The 21601-nt window shown below is 39.0% G+C and overlaps 1 protein-coding gene across 6 annotated transcripts in view; it reads left to right on the forward strand.

Moving 5' to 3' along the window:
• The window catches only part of LMO7 (LIM domain 7), a 218670-nt gene that overhangs the window by 178921 nt on the left and 18148 nt on the right, over positions 1-21601 (forward strand). For 2 of the 6 annotated variants that reach the window (XM_040341384.1, XM_040341388.1), the window contains 9 exons: positions 586-700; positions 1101-1262; positions 3754-3926; positions 5366-5423; positions 10198-10254; positions 14754-14779; positions 18539-18649; positions 19745-19837; positions 19917-20432. In XM_040341384.1, the coding sequence (XP_040197318.1) occupies positions 586-700; positions 1101-1262; positions 3754-3926; positions 5366-5423; positions 10198-10254; positions 14754-14779; positions 18539-18649; positions 19745-19837; positions 19917-20417 (1296 nt within the window). In that variant the 3' untranslated portion in view covers positions 20418-20432. Of the gene's footprint in view, positions 1-585; positions 701-1100; positions 1263-3753; positions 3927-5365; positions 5424-10197; positions 10255-10396; positions 10439-14753; positions 14780-18538; positions 18650-19744; positions 19838-19916; positions 20433-21601 lie in introns of those variants that run through there. The other 4 variants (XM_040341385.1, XM_040341387.1, XM_040341389.1 and 1 more) reach the window with 4 other exon arrangements.

Here is a 21601-nt window from a genome sequence, read left to right on the forward strand (position 1 = left end):
AGGGGGCCCCCATGAGTTGTCAGTTTGCTACTGGCTATAAGTTTATTGCCATGCACAACTGCTCCAGATTATGTCTGTTCCAGTTTTGATAAATTCCCCTCCATGTCTCTGCAGTTTTTTGTTGCAGTAATTTACTTTTGCTGAGTGATTCCAGTTTATATACTGTAAATTGTGCAATGAAACAAGAGAAAATCTGAAGAAGCAGAGGTTTTATCTTTCAATTTTGGGAGCTTTAAACCCATATCCTGCATGGTAATTATGGGCAGCAACATTTATTGTTCCAGTTTTACTTTCTGTTTTCAGAACTCTGAATCCAATTTCACTGGGAATTGGTGTTAAACTTTACTCATGTTTCATTCTCACCAAAATTGATAAAGCAACCAGTCTAAACGCCAATGGAGGAATAATGTGACAAACAGAACAAAGCATGTTTTGAGTGTCTCTCATGCATTCAGTGTGACAGGATAATTACAGAGTATACTGACTACAGTCTGACTTCTCTTCTAGATAGGCTGTCCTCTTTGCCATGGTCACCGACATAGGATACTCCTGCGCTTCATGTGCATGTTTATATTTTTTTTCCAGGACCAGTACAGCGACATGAGAATCAGCATCAACCAGAAGCCTGGAAGAAGCAACGACTTTGGGTTTAAAACCTCCTGGAATAGTGCTGGGGTTTTCGTAACCTCTGTAGATGCAGGTAGAGTATCTGCTCTGTTTTATATTCATTCTATGTAATGTAGCTGTAGAGCAGCATTAATTGACGACTAAAGAGACCTACCAAGCATCTATTTCTCTTAAGGATGTTTCCTTAAGGCAAGTGTATTTGTATAAACTGTTTTTACATACCATTTAAGTAAATTACTTAAAGAAAAAAGGGGGGGGGGGACAGAATGATCAAAGCGAGATGCTTTTTTGTTTTTAAAGCATACTGCATATCACAAATAAGCCTGTTCTAAATAAGGTTTTACATAAAACATGTCATGTGTTTGCATAAAAGGGGAAAACATATTTGTTTAAATGTGTGTTAAACTTGTAGCTGAAATGTAGATTGTCTGATTTAATATCAAGTGGACATATTTTTATTTTATTTTTTCCAGGCAGCCCAGCAGAATTTTCTCAACTGCAGGTAGATGATGAAATTCTATCTCTCAATGGTATCAAGGTTTCTTCAATGGACTATAATCAGTGGAGGGAAGAAATGGACAACGCTCTGGAAACTGGAAACCTTGCAATAGATGTCAGACGATATGGCAAGAATGGTGAGTTTTGCTAGCAATTTCGGTACTGCTGTTGAATGTGTTTAAAGTAGAACTAATGTCACCATTTTGCCAGTTTATCATGATCTTTTTGTCTACTTTTTGAAGATTATAAACTGACTTTTCAAAGGAACAACTTTAATAAAAATACAACTGGCAGGATGTGCTTTCTGTTAACGCTTTAACATTTACCTTTATGTGTGTTTATTAAAATGGTGTTGGTATTTTACTTTGGTTGGTTATTAACCTTTGTAACCTTTCCACTTTTAGCGTATTTATACTACGATCAGCAATTCTAATTTAACAGCATGATTAAGCATGTTGGTCAACATAATAGTGCTCCTAAGTTGGCATTAAAGTGGAACTCCATTAATAATTTATTTAAAATGCTTACAAAACATATGCCCTTTCACTTGAGAGGCACTATAGATATTTTAAAGTTAAACTCAGTTTTTTCATGATTCCAATATTCAGGTAGATTCAATAATGCAAATAATATTTACACTTAAGCTCCTATGTTGCGTAATGGATTTCAACAAGGTAGAAATCCTGATTACCATTATGTTTTTTGAAACTCTATGCTGTCAGTAAGCTTAGTCCTTTTTCCAATTTTGCAGTCAAATTTGGTAAACCCCCACTGTATGTTCTGTGTTCCAGTCACACAGCATTTCTAAAAATTTGGGGTTTCTAGCTGGTTTTTGGGGCAGGTTTATATAGGACTGCAAGCTATTCTGAATAAATTCAAAGTGTGGACACACTGGGGGTAGACTATAATCATGTCCTTTAACATGCAGGGCACCACTCAAGCGTTGATTTCTAAACTTTTGTTAAAACAGAGTGCTCATATCTAGTTTATAACTGGTAATGTAGATCTGCCAGCACAGTACAGACAGTGTGTACATTCCTATCCAGCCCCCTCCTTGCATAGAAAAAAAAAGTAGGTAGGGTTTGCTTAAAAAAAAAAAAAATGCGAATGGGCAGGATTTCTAATGCATAGAAGCCATGCTATGTCTCTTCTGCATTATAATTATTTGCCTGCATTATAATTATTTGCCTGCCTATCTGCACAGTGCAATAATCTGCCAATGCGCAGCGCAGTGTAAGAATTTCAGGGGAATCGGAGGCCTGATAAGGTTAGTATAGTTCTGCTAAAGGCCCCTTTCACACTGGGGCGGCATTGCCGGCGGTTCGGCGCTGATGCCCATTGATTTCAATGAGCAGGGGCGCTGTAGGAGCGATGTATTCACCGCTCCTACAGTGCCTTAAAGATGCTGCTAGCAGGACTTTTTTTTTTTTTTTTTATCGTCCTGCTCCAGCCTTCGGGCTTTCACACTGGAGTGAAAAGAGCAGCTCTTTCGGGGCGCATTGCAGGTGCTATTTTTAGTGCTATAGCACCTCAGTGAGAAAGGGGTCTTATTGTATTCTATGCCTTGGATAAAAAAATTACTTTGACTCAAACTCCCTCCTTTCTCTTATACTTACCTGAACCCTATGCAGTGCTGTGCATGAGATCAGTGGCTCTCCCCCTCACTGGGCAGATTGATAGCAGTGGGATCAATCGGCTCCTGGTGCTGTCCATCAAATCCTGTGACAGGGGTCCAAGCTGAGCTATGTGGTAATAGATGCAGACCAGGGTGACTGAGAAGCGAGCCCACACAAGTGTCCCCAAAATCATTGCACAGAGCAGATGAGTATAAAATGGTTATTAAAAAATAAAATCACCATAAGAAAAGAGGAAAAAAAAGCTTTATCACTTTTTATAAAAAATGAATACTCATTTTCTAATTGGTTGACCCAATTACTGGCATATGAGATTGGTCTATTATGCCTGGTCTTATCAGTTTTATTCATCGGGTTTATTTCAAAATAGTACAAACTAAGCTAGTCAGGTTTCACAGCAAACCGATGTTTACTTTTACGTGACTGATTACAGAAAACTGCTTTTGGTCTTTGTACCAAAATACATTAATGACTATTTATCTACACTTTGGTTATATAGTGTTTCATATATTTTTTTTGTATCCAAGGTACTCCAACTTCAAACCAGGCAAAATGTACATACTTGGGTTTATAAAAAAAAATCTCTAGATCATTTTAATGATCTATTTAATATAGGAGGGTGTAATACATAAAAATGGCATGTTAACTTTAATGAAAGATTAATATAATGTGCAGTGTCCATTTGCTCTGTGCAAACAGAAGTAGCAAATGGTAAAATCCTAATTACAATGCTACAAATTATTGATATATATTATAATTCTGTGGCGAAAACTGAGTTGGAGTTTCTTTAAGATACATCAAATTGTTTAACATGTTAGTGCATGTATACTTGCATGTCTGGGAAGGTGGTCTTTTTGCAGAAATCTAACACTCCGTGACACTGCTTGTTCTGCTTGCTTCACCACTTTTTGTTCCGTCCTGTGTACATGTCTTTTGTATGTGTTTTCATTAACTGTCATACCTTATGTTGCTGCATTGATTACTTACCAATCAGACTGGGGCAGAGATCCACCTTCCCTGCCGTACAAAAGCCATAAAACCCTCAATCTGACCAGTATGGATACCAAACTTGTAGGTTCTACAGAGAATAAGTGGATTGATGCCAGTTCCAGGGAAAGTAGGTCCCCAAACTTATCACCTAGAGGCAAAGACGCAGACTCTGGAAATGTAAGTAGATTTTATAATATGTTATTTGTATGCTTTCTCTTGTATAGGCTGCAAGATATATATATAAAAAAAATGAAGTCTTTGCATACAAATAAGCCTAGCTTTAGTAATAAGTGGCTGCTTTTTTTGGACCATGCATATAATCCTTCGATTTAAAGGGGGTAAATGTCAGTGTAGGCCCCTTCCCCCCTCCAGTCACCATTTTGTGCAACGGTGAAAGGAAAGCCTGTTGCTTTTTACCACAGTTTAAAACCTGCATCCAAATATTGAAAAACAGATTCTCTAATAGACATTTAGGCCTGGATTCACAAAGCACTTACGCCACCGCATCTCGAGATACGCCGCGTAAGTTTATCTATGCGTCGTCGTATCTATGCACCGTGCCCATAAACTGAGATACGCCTGAAAACAGGCGTCCTACGACCGTCGTATCGTGGGCGCATATTTACGCTGGGCGCATTTGCCGCTCCCATAGATTTTCTAGGCACATATGCAAATGAGGGAGATACGCCGATTCACGAACGTAGTTGAGCCCGGCGCATAATATACGCGGTTTGCGTAAGGCGTACGTCCAGCGTAAAGTTATTCCTCATATAGGAGGCGTAACTCATGCAAAGGTATGGACCAGGGGACAGAGCTGTCGTATTTTACGTCATTGATGTAGTACGTGAATAGGGCTGGGCGTAGGATACGTTCACGTCGTAGGCAGTGATCCGTCGTATCTTAGGGAGTATTTCCGACGTGATTCTGCGAATGCGCACAGGGATGCGTCCACGCTACATCGGCATAAATATGCGCCGATGTATGTGAATCTGGGCCTTAATGTTGAATTGTGTGAAGGCTATACCAATTCTAAAGTAAAACACACATATATCTCTGTGCACTTTAAAAGATTTTTTTGTGGATTATTTTTTGTAGCCCTGTATTTTTAGTAACGTGCTTAAAGGGGTTGTAAAGTCAGTTTTTTTTTTTTTAATCTTCATGCATTTTATGCATGAAGATAAAAAATACTTGTGTGCAGCAGCCCCCCTAATACTTCCCTGAGCACCATCTCGATCCAGCGATGTCCACAAGTGTCTCTGCCGCCCGAGACTGTCCCTCCCGATTGGCTGAGACACAGCAGCGGTGCCATTGGCTCCCGCTGATGTCAATCTGAATAGTCTCTCTGAACAACATCACTTGTTAATCAGTTGCTTCAATTTATAATGTTAAATTATGGCACCTGCACCTGTATTTCTGTGGCATATGTTCTCTAAGGTTTAGGATTACATTTTACTAAAGTATGCATTTTTAGTCCCTATATATGGAATGCACTTGATGTACTTCATCTTCTCCCTTGTTATCTCTGAATTAGTAAAAATTATTTGTTAACCAAGTATGTATTTATATGCAGCAGCTAACTATAAATGGATAACATGTAACCACTTTTGTTTGTTTAGGTTAAAGAGATCAAACATGTGAATGGTCTAAAAGATGATGTCGATTCGAAGCCAAAAGGTAAAGGAATTATACAAATACCTGTTGTAGGTTTATATTTTAGCTCCTTTTTTTTTCCATAGTAGTCATTCGTTTCATAGAGATCGAGACTGGCGTTTGCTTGGCTCATGGAGTTCCCAGCTACGGGTTCAGCCCTAATTCACACTGAATACGGCTTTGAAATCTGGCAACTTCAGCGCGATTACAAAGCTGCCTGTCAGTCTGATTTTGTGTGACTCTGACTTCATGCACAGATGTCAATGCAAGGTTTACATGAAATCGCCAAAAATAGTGCAGGAACGTTTTCATAAATTGTTCAAATCGGAGTTGCACCGATTTGAATAGTTTCATAGCGCATGCCAAGTCGCACTGGTGTAAACGGGTGTAGTAAATGTAGATCTGTAACCTGGATCTAAAGCTGTACAAGCGGTGTTTCATTGTATGTAAAGGTTCTTTTGTATGCGATGATTACATTTTAACAGTCCTTCCAAAGCGGTTTGGAAAGCTGGTACTTGCAGTCTTTTTTCCCGGTTTTACATTTTTTATATGCATTTTACTTCTTATTTGGTTTCAGATTTGATGTATGATAGAAAAAAAATGTTTTTGTTTACAATGTAGGGCCCTATTGATTTTGTTACTGTTTAATAGATTTTTTTTTTAAAGCCGAAGTTTAAAAAACAAAACAAAAAAACACAGAATACGCACAAAGAACATTTTCTTACCTTTTTAGGGCACTTTCACACTGAAGCCCGGGGGTGTTAGTGGTAAAGTGCTGCTAGTTTTAGCGGCGGTTTACCGTAGTTTTAGCTGTGCCTTTTGGCCGCTAGCGGGGAACTTTTAACCCCCAGTAGTGGCCGAAGAAAGGGTGCACTGCCAAGGCGCTTCGGCAGTGCTGCCCATTGATTTCAATGCGCTGGGGTGCTTAAGGGGAGCGCCTCAGATGCTACTTGCAGGACTTCTTTTTTTTTTTTTTTTTTTTAACATCCCGTAAGAGCACCGCTCCAGTATGAAAGCACCCGGCTCTCACACTGGAGTGACAGGAGAGGCACTATTTTTAGCGCTATAGCACCTGTTTAGCGCCTCCAGTGTGAAAGTAGACTTAATGTGATGTGTCCCTTGTGCTTCTGTTTTCTAGTGCAGTAGTAATCTTCTCCCTTGATGACCCCCGCCACCATAATCTTCAGGTGCATATGGGGCTTCATAGAACTGAGGAGCCTTCAAGGCACTCATCAAAAGTGTCTATACCCACACTTTCCACCCAGCTCCTCTATTAACAGATGCCAGTACTACAGATTCTCCGATTGAACAATGATCTATGAATGGAGGATAGGCAGAAGATTGGTCTGCCCCATTTATTCATAGATCATGTTTTATTCGTATCCAAGGACCGCGGCTATGGAACGCTTTACCTACAGACATTCGGATGGAAGTGAACCATCGGGCCTTCAGAAAAAACTTAACACATCTATTCTGAAGAATGGCTGGACGACTACATGGGATACAGCGCTTTGAGGCAATTTAGTTCACATTTGTAGCGCTATACAAGTTACTCACTCACCTAAGCTGTAGAACTGGCATCTGTGAATGGAGCTGGGTGGAAAGGGAAAAAGCATAGTCGGGCATTCTTGGTGCGTGCCTGTCACAGCACATCAGTTCTATTAACCCCTGCAGGGGAAAATATTGTCAGTCAGTGTTAGGGGGCATCTGAGGAGGAATATTGCTACTAAACTAGAAGACACAAGGGATATGTTGCACTAAATGTAAAGAATATTTTTGTAAACTTTGGCTTTAAATATTGAAATCATAGCTGAAGCTTACAAATGTAAAGTTCATTGTATCACAAAATAAACAGTTGTTTACTTGGAGCTAGTTTTCAGGCATGATATTGGCCTAAATAATACGGTCCATCTGTATATCACTTTAACAGATATCGCTTCACCAGCAAATACTAATTTGAATAGGGAACCAGTTTCTAGTTGTGTGTGTGTGTGTGCTCCTTTTTCTTGTTACTATAAATAGACTGTAAGTTCATCACCTCATAGATGAGATGCCACCATGCACACCATAAAATATGCTTGGTTCCACATATGGGCTATACATTTGAATGTTTTTTTCAACTCTTCTCTTGTTCTCTCACTCTTATGACAGTAGTGTTTTGACCATGTGCCTTGCTTAAATATCTCATGAGTTTAAAGTACAAACTGATACTCTTTGTGAAGAGCCATCAGACAGATCTTGTTGCATGGCGAGGTTGAATTCACCTTCTGAAACACCACTGTTTTCTACGGTGTGTTCTCTAATATAAATGTGCAGTTTTTTTTTTCTGCCATATGAAAAAAAATCGATTTGATATAAATTACTTACAAAGTTGAAGTTTTGAAGGCAAGTATTACCTTCCCATTTCACCACACACCACTTAAGCCCTTCCTGTATAGTTTTGATGGTCTTGGAGTAGTGATGAATAATCAAGAGTATCGGTGATGCCTAGTCAAAGGGTACTGCATCATTTACACCGAACTCCAGCCAGAACTTTTTTTTTTCTTGAGCCAGGTAAGGTGCTATAATTGAGCTCCTTGTAACATTATATGTATGTGTTAGTATTGATATACAATGTGTGTGTATACAGTGTGTATATATACAGTATGTATGATAAAGTGATAAACGTTTTTAAAATAATTCCATTGCATTTGGACTATATGGTAGCACCACTTGTAGGACTGCATTTTGTTTTGCTTCAGACTCCTGCATCCACTTTGACATTGCCTTTCAAGTTAAGTGATAGAATTAAAAGTTAGGTTTTGAGGGATTAAGTGCTACAAAGTTTTTCTGATTTCACACGGATTGAGAAGGTGTCTTTTTTCCTCCCTCCTCTCTAGCACAAACAAAACAAATCCCCCCCATCACCACTCCTAGCACACTTACTTAAATTTCCCCATCAAGAACTCCTCCTACAACTCAAATTCTCGCCCCCCAATCTCCTTGTGGTTTCCCCCCCACCTTACATGATACCGCAGTGCCCAGGGCGGCTACCCTCTTGCCCACCCCTTGTCCCAACCCTGGGCACAGTGATGTGCCAAAATCTGAGGAGTTTTGGAAAGGCATTTGGTGAACACAGTGGTTTTATATTTTTTGCCGCTATAGAGGTATATATTTAAATTCGTTTTTGAGCCCAGCATTAAAGTTTTTTTCAAGGCGAATTCAAAAAATTTTAAGCCAACATTTTGTACTTGCCTGCTCTGTGCATTATTGCACAGAGTGGCCCCGATCCTCCTCTTCTGGGGTCCCCCGCTGGTGTTTTTGGCTCGCCCTTTTCTGTGGCTCTGCCCCCTGCTTCTCTCATAGGATTTCATTGACGAAGCTAGAAGACTAGTGTTCCTTAGTCCCTGTGTGTAGGGAGAGAAGAGATGCAGCCATTCACAGCGCAGGATTGCGGGCTCATTTTGGGAGATGGGGAAGCATAGAAAGTTGTAAAATGTTTTTTTACCTTAATGCAGGGAATACAATAAGGTACAACATTTTTTTTAGCTTTAGAACAATTTTAATATTTAAGGATTCTTAAAGCTTATTCACCTTCCCACAAAAAAACATACCGGAGAACAAAACCTAAAAATATACCTGTCTTGCAAACCTGTGTTCGGACTTCAAAATTTAGGCAAGGGTGTTCTCGGGGGCTAAGAAGCACAATTTCTGTGTAACGTGGGATGCATTTGATATTGGTTTCCCTTTTGAGCTTTTGCTAGTTCATAGCACCCCTGTCCTGAATTTGTATGTTTATAGACAACTACAACTAATTACAGAAACATGCATGTGTGGTTTATTGTATAAACTAGAAAGCCCATAGGCTTCTAAAAGTGTTTTCACTGCTGTAAATGTTCCATGCTTCATTAAATGTTTACTCATGTAATGGAATGATGGCTTGAATAGATTGAAACTTTGCTGCTTCATAACATTGGCATGGAGTCGGTTACCTAGATTGGTTCCATAATTTAACATGTTTTATTACCTACCTTGCGTTAGGTCTTCTAATTGTTGCAATTAAATGTATAAAAAAGCTCATTCGTTTTCTGTTATGAATATACAGTAGTCAAAATGTTGTCTAAAGATTACAAGCATGTTTTTATTTGGTTTTTAGACCCTTTACATTATGGATCTCTGGGTAACAGATTCAATACCTATGCGTGCAGTTTAGATGTATCTTCTTACTACTACATTTGTTTAAAAGATGAGCAATAACCCTTTGTACTAAAACAGCCTTTCCACTTGAGTGCAAATATATACTGCATGTGAATTTCAAGAGTGATCATGTCAGACGGTTGAGGATGCTTGCTTCCATGTCTTTATCTGCATTTAGGAATCTGACTGAAATTTCAGGATTTATTTAATTTAATCTCGGATCTCTCTGAACTGGATAAATACTTGGATGTGATTTATGTACTATATGACTAATCTATATTGATGTGATGTACAAATGAAATGTATTTTAAACATATTCTCATGCTAGCAGATGCACAATTGGGTGAATTCATCAAAACTGGAGCAGCTGGAATCTGAAGCGTCCGTTCATGACAACCAATTATCATTTAGCCTCAGCTTTTACTAAAAGCTGATTGGTTGCCATGCACAACTGTCAGATTCTGGCTGCTCCTACTTTGATACATTTCCCTCATTGTGTATGTACTTTCTCTTCCAGAAGGTTTAAAATGTAGTGATTATTTGGGTTCTTCATTTTTACGGTTGCCGTAATATCTTTTCTGTTTAATTGGTCATAATCTCCTTTTTTGTATTTTTCAATTAGACAATGATCCAGTTTCTTTGAGAAACTATAAAAGACGTTCTCAATTTTTTGAGCAAGGTAACCCTTGTAAAAAGTAAAAAAAAATGCTGTGCTATTGCTGACTGTCCAAAGGGATCCTTTAGTACTAACCATGGTGCTGGGTTCTGAGCCTCTACTGCCATCTGCTGAAAGAAACATAATACATTTGTTTTCTCTTTAGGATCATCTGGTTTTTCTTGCAGCTCTTGGGTCTACTTATGTGGTAAAGGGTGTTTTTGTGTTCTAGTTTTTCCATTCTGGTTTGATAAATCCCCCCACCCCCCTTGCTATAACCCACTCTCTGGAAGAAAAAGCCTATGACAGCTATGTGTTATACATGTTGCAAATTTTCGTATTTGCACTTTCTCTACTTTTTGGCTGGTTTGGCTTCTTTTTTTTTTTTGTAGTTAGGTATTTTTGTCTACAATTTCAATTCAAAACCTTTAGATTGCTATTGTACAGTAATCATTTAAAGTATAGATTAATATTGGTCAGTCAGTGGCTTCACCAATATTTTCTGGATCAAAAAATTCCACAGAAGTGAAAGTGTTTTTTTTATTTCATGTAAATAGATTTTATGGTTACATCTGTGCTAGATTAAGGAGAAGAAATATCATCCAAATAATAATCCGAGAAATATAGTTTTAAGAATTTGAAAGAAACGCAGCAACATCTGCTTATTAATTACGTTTTGCAATTAACACATTTTTTTCAATAAGTGGGCCATTTATTTTGAATGTGTTTTTGAAAAGTTTCATATTACATGCTGAATTACTTATTGACATTTTTTTCAAAGAACAATTTGCTGATAACTGCATTTGAATTATTAAATGCATTCTACCACTGCTTTCATAAGTGCAGACAGTTTAAGGAGAGGGTTGCATAGCTTTTTCTGTGCATGTTAAAGCTTTTCTGATTTTAACTAACCAGCATGTGTGTGTGTGTGTGTGTGTGTGTGTGTGTGTGTGTGTGTGTGTTGTGCTTCTTTTTGTATTTAAAAATGTTATAACCGTGTATAATACATTTGAAACCATTACATTGCCATTTGAGATGCCTATATACACTTTGTGGTTACAAAGCACGTTTTGGATTATAGACTATTATCTGGATTTTGAGATTTTTGTGTCATTTATTTGAAAAAAAAAAGTTGTAGTTGCATATAATCAAGAAATAAATAGTAATGTACGTTTGATTGTCACCATTTGAGTCACAAATGCATTCAGATAGGTTATACTGCCGCCTGCAGAATGTTTGGATACTGGCAAACTTGTAAGCCAGCCCCTGAATAACCCCTTTTCTACTTAGAATGTCTGTTTTTTGCTAGTGTCCTAGGATTTTTGATTTTTTTTATTTGGCTCAGCTGATAAATTTAATGATATTTGCTTCTCTTTTGTAGCTCTTTGTTGCTTCAATCTTCGCTTCCTTGCTACATCGCTGCTTGAGCTGGTCTCTATATAGCATCTATTCATATCGGTGTTTGCTCAGCCTAGCTTTGGTTTAGGGTAGTGATGGCAAACCTTGGCACCCAGATGTTTTGAAACTACATTTCTCATGATACTCATGCACGCTGCGGTGTAGTTGAGCACCATGTAGTTCCAAAACATCTGGGGTGCCAAGGTTCGCCATCACTGGTTTAGGGGCTAGCCAGGAATGGAACCCTTAGCAACTGGGCTGCAAATCTAAAGCTACTAGGTTATTTAGCCCAGGAGTTTTGAGCTTTTTCTGTAAAGCAAGACATTGTAAACAAGACCGTTTCAGCTAAAGCGCCAGTTGCCACCTTACTGTATACACGGTTTAGTGCCTTTTTAAATTTCTCACCACCACTATGTAAATGCAAAATGTCTTTGATAAGATAAATGGACAACAGTCCTGTTGCCATGAGTGAACTCAGACCATGCTTTCCTAAGTGTTTCTGAGGGCATTTACTTGGTATCATCGTTAGGAACTTGTATCTGAAATCTCCATGTTCACTCAGGTCTTTTTGGCTGTCTGTGCTTATTTACTGAAGCACCCTGATCACATAGGATGTGAGCATGCACCAGTGCCTTTCCACTGCACAGTGTCTGACTTTCCAGAGGCCTTGGATCAAGCTCCTCATTTGGTGTCTGTCATAAACTCTGATTCAGTCCTAGCAATCTGTCTGAAAATAGTTTTTGAGACCCTGTATTCTCATGCCATAGCCTTAGATGTATAGTGGGTTATTTCAGACCTTGGTGCATTCTACCCTGCATCTGGAGGATCGTCCTGCTATTCCTGACCTTGGTTCTTTTAGGGCTCTTGCAGATGCAAAGATCTTTCCACTATAAGCGCTGTTTGAGACATTCATCTATGCAGAACTGAAGCATCCTGAAGAGCCCTGGGCTACACATGAGAATGTGTCTTAACTTTTCCCATTTGAGAGGCAATTTGTAAACTGGTCTTTTCCCATCATTGACCTCCCTTAACAGGAATACCATTAGACTGGCTGACTGTGTACTCGCCTCTTGGGATTCCAGTGACGGCAACTAGAATCCTTCCTTAATTGTTGTAAACCTTTGAAATGAACATATCGCCTCGTTTAGTGCACTTGCCTCAATCAATAGTGCCTGATGTGAATCATGTCCACTCTGTGTTCCTCTACAATCTGTGTGCGTCACTTCTGACCATTTTTCCCAGACACCTGACAATCCATGGTGACTGCCTGCTTCCACTTCTCTCTACCTAATTCAGCAAAATGTTTTTGCTGGCCTTTAAAGCCTGCCTCCAATGCAGCCTCTATGGTTTGAAGCTGGAGGTCAGCAAACACCTGTAAAAAGTCTTCTGCATGAATGTATGCTCCCAGTACTAGAAACGGGAGTCTGACTATGCATCTGGATGAGTCTTTTCAGCATTTGGGCAAAGACACCCCTTTTAGCCCATAAGTTACCTCTCACCTCCACCACCTCCCATATTTGCTCCTGCGCAAGACAATGTAACTTCCTCTGTCTCCCTGGGGTCCCCAGCATTCTAGGAGAAGACCGGACCTGAATCTATTTGTAAATCTGTGGGATGACCTGAAGAGAGCTGTGCACAGGAGATGCTCTAGGTCTGACCAGGAAGAGTGGGCAAAGAATCTCAAGGCAAAGTGTACTATGCTCATAAGACTACCCCATAAGACTTATTGCTGTCAGAAAAACGAAAGGTGTCAAAAAAGCTTAAAGCCTGGTACACACTGCTAGGATTTTTATCATTCAACTCAGCAGGCTGAACGGAAAAAATAAACAGCTCGGGTTGGAGCCGCTGTACTAACAATTAGATCTCCCTTGCTGTTCTACTGTATTCTGACAGGGGGATTCCCCCCCTGCCAGAACACTCTGGTCAGCGCTCTCAACCATTGGTTGAGAGCACTGATAAAGAGCCGATCATGACCATTTGGCAGAACTTTGTTGGACCGGCTGCAGTGAACAAGGGCCAAAAATGTATCCCCCCCCCCTTTTTAAAAGTGTTTTTTTTTTTCAATTGAATTGCGCAGAGTTTAGGGTTCATTTTTTCACTTCCCAAAAAAACTGGGAATTTTACAGGTGTGCAGAATTTTTATATCTACTGTTAAACCTATATCCCTGCCTGTGGGTGTCCCGTTTTTGCAGGTTACCCCTTTTAGACAGGCTCACTGCATGTGTTTGTACCCTTGAAGTCTCTTACTGTCTCATAGGTAATTACCTAACCCTTATGGATTTTTGTGCTGCAATGGTTTTCACATTCTTTGCTTGTCTTGTTTAATGGGATTAGTTACTGGGTTTCTATCGTGGAGTTTTCCTTTCCCTAAGGGTTAGGAGTGTAACGTTTGGGCCTTCCTGTTTGTAGACAGATTGAAATTGGTTGTGGACCTAGATTTTGTCCTTGCTTTCCCGTGGGCACCTGTTCTCCTAATGACTTTCCCCAGTTTTTTTTTTTAGAATATGGGTCTTTTTTTTCCCCCCCTAATTGGGTTATTTGTGTTCCACCTGATTTGGTGGGTTTTTGTTTTCCAAGCTTCTTACAGTTTCAGGATCAGTGTTCCTTCACACACTGACTCATTCTTTGGGATCTCCTCTGTCTTGTGCTTTAGCATTAGGTTGATCCCCTTTCCTTCCTCTTGGATACATTACTTATCTGTCTCTCCACTTGAGATGGTTTCTGCACACAGAAGCAGAATGAAGGCTACTGGAGCAAAGAGTAAGGTAAGGATGGATTCTTACAAGGAGTAAGGTAAGGGTTGGGACACTGCAAGAGTGGATTCTTTAATTTTCCTGCACTTTAAAGTGGGTCTAAAGTACGATTTTTAAGTTGGGCTTTCTCTCTACCTTACCTGATTGCTAAGTAAAATCTACCTGTAAACAAAGTCTGGTCTGCTAGGTGGCAAGTAGTGCTCCCTTATTTTTTCACCACTTCCTCCTTACAGCTATGGATCTGTATAAAGGAACCTAATGGCAAGAATTTTTCATGTCGAACTGAAAACTACATTAATTGCATGTGTTTAAATTTGTGGTATGTTAGAAAATGTATGTCTTCCAATTAATTTTTTTTTTCTCTGTTTATAGGAAGTTCGGATTCTACTGCGCCAGATGTAAGTAACCATTTAATAACCTAGTGTTTAATCAGGAACAAAATGAAATAAATATATTATAGTTCACCTTAATTAAAGCAGCACAGTTCTCAGTCTAGATATCCCTCTTGCTGCTTCCTTTATAACGTGCCATCATATAAATATAGTTTTACCCCAAATGTGATTAAGATTCAGTTGGGGGGAAGTATCAAACCTGGAGCAGCTGTGCCTGACAACCAATTGACTTCTCTTTAGTTTGTTTAGTTAAGTTTTAAATATAAAAGCTAAACATTGGTTGCCATGCAAAACTGCTTTAGTGTTCATATATTCCTTCAAGTGCACAGTACCTTGAAGTATTAATACCCCTTGAAATTTTCCATTTTGTAAATGTATTATATTTGCATTGTATGTGATAGACCAACAAAAAGTGGCACATAATTGTGAAGTGGAAGGCAAACGATAAATGGTTTTAATTATTTTTGAAAAGTGTGACGTGCATTTGTATTCTGCTTCCCGATTTAGATACTGCAATTCCAGCTGCAAGTCTTTTTGGGTACATCTATACTAGCTCACATTCTTCTTTGCAATATAGCTCAAGCTCTGTCCGATTAGATGGAGAGCGTCTCTGAACAGCGATTTTCAAGTTGTCAGATGTTTATACTGAAATATTAAAACAGTATATTGAATTATGTAAAATCTGTGGTTTAGATTTTGCGTCTTTCCACAATACAACCAATTCAAGTTTGATTATCCATGCTAGTTGAAGATTGGACAACTCCTATCCTCATATTGATTAGTAGTTCCAAATTAAAAATAACTACTGCAGTAGGGAACGGACATAAAAGATACACTCCGCATCTTTCCAAATAACTGTTCTGCTTTATTATGACGTAATTGAAGGTTTTTATACACATGATTACGTAGGTATCACATTAATATTACAATTGTATGTTTATGGTAACAAGGGGCGTAACATAGGCAGACTAATTCTAACCGGGACACAAAATAATGCAAACATGTAATGAAAACATTTAGTGCCATGTGCACAGTGAGGGCAGTGTGCAATACATACAAAATAGAATATACAGAACTTACAAATTTCCTTAACAAACATGAGAATTAATATATCAATGTGCTAAAATATATATATTAACTAAAAATTCAGTGTAAATTATCAGATATAATTGGTGATATACAAAAATAATATACTTTCAAATATATGGGTAATACAGATGATGATAAATATTACCACAGGCTCTTGTTAAAAAATATCGTATTTGAACATGTTGTCTTATTAAACTTGGTAACACTTAGTAAATGGCTTTCCGTGGCTCTATAGACTTATTGAAACAAACTAGGTGTTAACACATGGAAAATCCTTCTCAAAACGGAGACCTCCAAGCTTAAACCTCTTTTACAGTACATGGACAATTTTGTTAACCATATACAAACTTGGTAATTTAACCAAGACTAATTTTTAAATAAAAATACATTTAGAATCTATCTATTTTTAAACGCATATCACAACAAAACCATTGTACAGACTTCAGCATTAGCTTTGTAGAGACAGACAAAAATGTGTATTTTCTATGCCATATATTTTAAATGGTTTTGTATATGTTAAAACAATTTAAATTACCTAAAGGTAAAAATACATGACATTGTTCAATTTATCATGCCTATAACTGCTCCAATATAATTTACTAATATATTGGGAATTATTGTTAATATGATTGTTTATGCAGTAAATACAATGTTTCATATGGTTGTATTTAAGCCCCTTTCTTTCTTAATCCTGAAAAAAATAGGTCTGTGAGCTCATGGTTCCCTTATCTCAACTCCAAGTGTCCAGACCTTTCATTTACAATCTAGGCTGATATGCAAGGAGCCTTAAGCCTCATACACACGATCAGACTTCCAACTGACTTTTCTGTGGATTTTGCTCCGAAGGGTGTTGTCCATGAACTTGGTATGCATACACACAGTAGGACTTTTTCAGCCAAAAACATGAATGTAGTGACGTAATAGACGTACTACTTGTTTTTTTTTCTGCTCTTTACTGCCACCCTTTGGGCAACTTTTACTATTGTTGTCTGATCTTTAGCATTGGTTCTGAGCATGCGTGTTTGTACTTTGGACTTGTGTACACACTATCGGATTAGCTGACGTAGGACATTTGTTGCCGGAAAGTTTGTCTGTTCACACAGCGTCCGATGAAAAAGCGAAAGTTTGTCCGATGGAGCATACACATGGACGGATTGTCTGCAAAACAGGTCCGTCAGAGGTTTGTTGTCAAAGTATGATCGTGTGTACCGGCCTTAAGTCGCCTACAAACCCCCTGTCCACAAGCATGAACTTAATTTAACTTCCAATTTTTTTTTAAACAAGATGGCTTCTGAGTTCAAAAATGTATATGAAAACTATATGATGCAAAGGCCTTGGGAATTAATTATTTTTAACCCCGATAGTTCTAAAAACGTCTTGCCACATATTCTCAATTGGATTTAGGTCTGGACATTAACTGGCCATTCTAACACATGAATATGCTTTGATTTAGAACCTTCCATTGTTCTGGCTGTAGGTTTAGGGTCATTGGGGCAGAGGTTCATCTTCCAGCAGGACAGCCTTAAGTCGTTTGCAGACTCTTAACAGGTTTTCTTCTAAGATTGCCCTGTATTTGACTCCTTACACCTTTCCATCTACTCTGACCAGTTTCCCTGTCCCTTCTGAAGAAAATTATCGCAACATGATGCTGTCACCACCATGTTTCATGGTGGGAATGGTATGTTCAGGGTGATGTGTAGTGTTAGTTTTCCGCCACATATAGCGTTTTGCTTTTATGCCAAAAAGTAAAATTTTGGTCTCATCTGACCAGAGCACATTCTTCCACATGTTTGCTGTGTCCCCCAAATAGGTTCACGCAAACTGCAAATGGGACGGCTTATGGCTTTGTTTCAACAATGGCTTTCTTCTTGCTACTCTTCCATAAAGGGCAGACTTGTGCAGTGCATGACTAATAGTAGTCCTGTAGACAGCTTCTCCCAGCTGTGGATCTCTGCAGCTCCTCCAGAGTTACCATGGGCCTCTTGGCTGCTTCTCTGATTAATGCTCTCCTTGCCCAGCCTGTCAGTTTAGGTGGACGGACATGTTTTGGTAGGATTGTAGTTGTGCCATGCTCTTTCCATTTTCATATGATTGAAGATTGAGATTTTCAAAACTTTGGACATTTTTTTTTATTACCTAACCCTGCTTTAAATTTCTCCAACTTTATCTCTGACCTGTCTGTTGTGTTCCTTAGCTTCCATGGTGCTGTTTGTTCACTAAGGTTCCCTAACAAATTTATGAGGGTTTCACAGGACAGCTGTATTTATGCTCAGATTAAATTGCACATAGGTGGACTCTGTTTACTAATTGGGTAACTTCTGAAGACAATTGGTTCCACTAGATTTTAGTTGGGGGGGTATCAAAGTGAATGGGGCTGAATACAAACGAATGCCAGACTTTTCAGATATTTGTAAAACAATTTGAAAGCCATGTATCATTTTTCTTCCACTTAACAATTCTGTGCCACTTTGTGTTGGTCTATCACAATAAAACATTTTAAATGTTTGGTTGTAACTTGACAAAATGTGAAAAATTTCAAGGGATATGACTACTTTTTCAAGACACTGTATGTTAGTATTTATGTTGCATCCTACAGGGATGTCATATTTCTGCTTTATTGCAATTTAAGGACTTTTGTAGGACCTGAGAAATGTATACTGTATTTTGATATTGTAGTTGCAGATGCCAGTTCCATCACTAAACGTTTCAACACGATGGTCGTGGGATCCTGAAGATGAAAGAAAGAGGCAGGAAAAATGGCTTCAAGAACAAGAACACATTCTGCAGGTAATGTGTGTAAGAACACAGTGTCCTCCCAAAACTTCAATGGCAGATACAGGTGCTGACATGTCCATTTTTAAGTAAACATGAGGGCCTGGCTTTACGAAGTGCAATAAACAGAATTAAAGGACAGTGGTTATGTTCAGAATACATAAATGCTGGTATGTTGATTAAATTGGCCAACTCTGGTGGTGAGAACTTCACAACACATGTTCAATGGCCCTTCCTTTGTGGATTTTTCATATTGTAGAATGCTTGCGTAACTGTGAAAATCAACCTTGACAGGGGGGCAGCTTCATTATGGACTTGCGGGTGGGACAAAAAGTAATATCCAGTGGGTATGTCATCTTTCCAACAAAATGTCACTGTTCAGGGGAGTAAGCCTGCAATGAAAAAATATGGATTATTTTAGTTAGAATTCTACAGAAATGGTAAATGCATACTTATCGTTCAGCATTAATCCTTATTGTTTATCCATTGTACTTAAAGTGGATGTAAACCCACTCTCATCCTTTCTAAACTACTGCCATAGTGCTCATCTATAAGGATATACATGCCTCCTGCATGCATCCTTACCTGTCAAATGTCTCCCCTCTGTCTGTTGTAAGAACTGAGAAACTGCAGATTCTGTGGGTGGATCTGTTGTCTGGAGCTCGGTGGGTGGAGTCGTGATGTTAGTAGACTCCCTGCCCTCCTCTACACTCCCCTTGTCAACGTGCATTTTTCTCTATGTATTCCTTACACTAAATTCTGCTATGATCACTATCATCCAGTCAAAATCCAGAAAAGTAACCACATGACTTCAGAAAAGGAGTGAGGGTGGGAATTAAAAAATAATGTCCGTCTCCAGACTAGTGCATGAGATATGTAAATAACCTGTCACTCACAGCAAGGGGGCGGAACGGACTAAGATTTTTCTCCATAAGTCCGTTTTATCTCACTGAACAATAAGAGGATTGCTCAGAGCTGGATTAACTCTGTCACAAGACTGGGCACAGATGATATGAAATCCTATACTGTACGTTGTGACATAAAAAAAAAAAAAATTCGGGTTTACATCTACTTTAAGTTTTGCAAATAAATCTCTCTCATGTGCTCCAGGAAAAGTACAAGCAAGAACAAGAAAAACTTCGCGTTGAATGGGAGCGAGCTCAGCAAGATGCAGAGAAGGGAAGATCTCAGCAGATCAATCAGGTTAATTTTCATTCCCATTTTTTTTACCCATTAATAGGCATATACAGTGATACTCACCAGTAGCTCATATTTACCATAGGAGGAAACGGTTCTAAAATTCAACACTTCTGTAACTTCACATATGCCCTCATACATGAAGCCAGAAGTATCCGAAGCATCCAGTTTAGTGAGCATTAAAGATGACCATAGAGAACAAGAGAGGAGACGGGAAGCAGAACATGAGAGAAAAAGAAAAGAAGAAGAAGAAGAAAGGATGCATTTCTTAGAGGCCCGGAGGCTCCGGGCAGAGGAAGAAAGCAATCGGCGCCAGCAGGAAGAATTGGATAGGAGAAGGCAAGATGAAGAAAGAAGGCAGAAAGAAGATGAGCAAAGGAGACTTAGGGAAGAGGAATGGCAGAGGAAGAAAGATCAAGAAGAGCAGCAGCGGCTGAAAGCTGAGAGTGAGAGAGTCGAGAGAAATTACCTCAGGTATGGAGTGCAACGTAAAGATTCAAAATATATATTTAGCTTCACATTTAGGTTAACAATACCATATTATGTAAAAAAATTCAGTTTTGTGAAAATTGTTAAATCGATTTAACAAATTAGGGTTCACCTCAATTCCAGCACCACACCTGTCAACCAGACATGATACCTGTCAATCAGACAATTAGAACCCCCTAACATGATATATATTTTTTTTCTTTAAGTAGAGGCTCTAGAAAATAAAATTGTCTTTGTAGCAATTTTTTTATGTTGCACGATATTTGTGCAGTGTTTGATCAAGCACAAATTTTCAAGGAATGTTGCACCTTAATGATTTTTGGTGCACACAATATACCGTATTTATCAGAGTATTGCGCGCTCCGGTGTATAGCGTGCACCCTAATGTGGACCCGCATTCCTGTAAACAAAACATTTTAGTACTTACAGTTTTGGTGTCTTGCGCGGCGTCCATCGGCGGCCTTGTCGGGTCCGGGGTCCGTCTGCGGCTTCGGTGGTGTTGTCCTCGTCGGGTCCGGCGTCCGTATGCGGCTTCGGTGTCGTCCTCGTCGTGTTCGGCGTTCGTCTGCGGCTTCGGTGGTTATCCTCCCGCGCTGTTACCCGTCGAATCGCCGCTTCCCGCGCTCAGTTTGAATGCCTGCGCCGACATGTACCGTCATGCAGTACACTCCTACATTCGGCCAGGCTCGGCTTCGCTCGTGCTCACGCTCTGTGACGTTTATGCGTGAGCACGAGCGAAGTCGAGCCTGGCCGAATGTAGCCGAGTGTACTGCACTCGGTATATGTCGGCGCAGGTATGCAAACTGAGCACGGGTATATGTACGCACAGCAGATGGGAAGCCATTTAAAATATATTTTCATCTTTTGCAGTAAAAGTTGAGAAGATTCTGCCATGTTATGTGCACCATTAAATATATTTCTTACCTTTTTTTTATAGTTGATTCTCTGGAACCGTTTTATTGCTTTAAAAAAAGGGCTAAACTCGGGGACAGTTTAAAAAAAAAAGTACGTTAACGTACAAAGCCTCCCTTTGTTAACCCTTTGATAGGGCAGACAGTCCTGCACATCTAACTTGTATAATCTGCAAGCACAGTACAAACAAGGTACATTATGGCAAATGCAGCTCCCCAGGTTCCTTATAAACATTATATAGAAAGGAAGAACCAAGTAGGATTTTGTCGGGAAAGAACATGTAAAAAGATAAGTCAGTTATTTAAATATTTTTTAAAATTATTATATGCTATGTGAATGACAACATGTAACACATATGTTTATGGTGTT

The sequence above is a fragment of the Rana temporaria genome, chromosome 2, assembly GCF_905171775.1.
Source record: "Rana temporaria chromosome 2, aRanTem1.1, whole genome shotgun sequence".
Taxonomy (NCBI): Eukaryota; Metazoa; Chordata; class Amphibia; order Anura; family Ranidae; genus Rana; species Rana temporaria.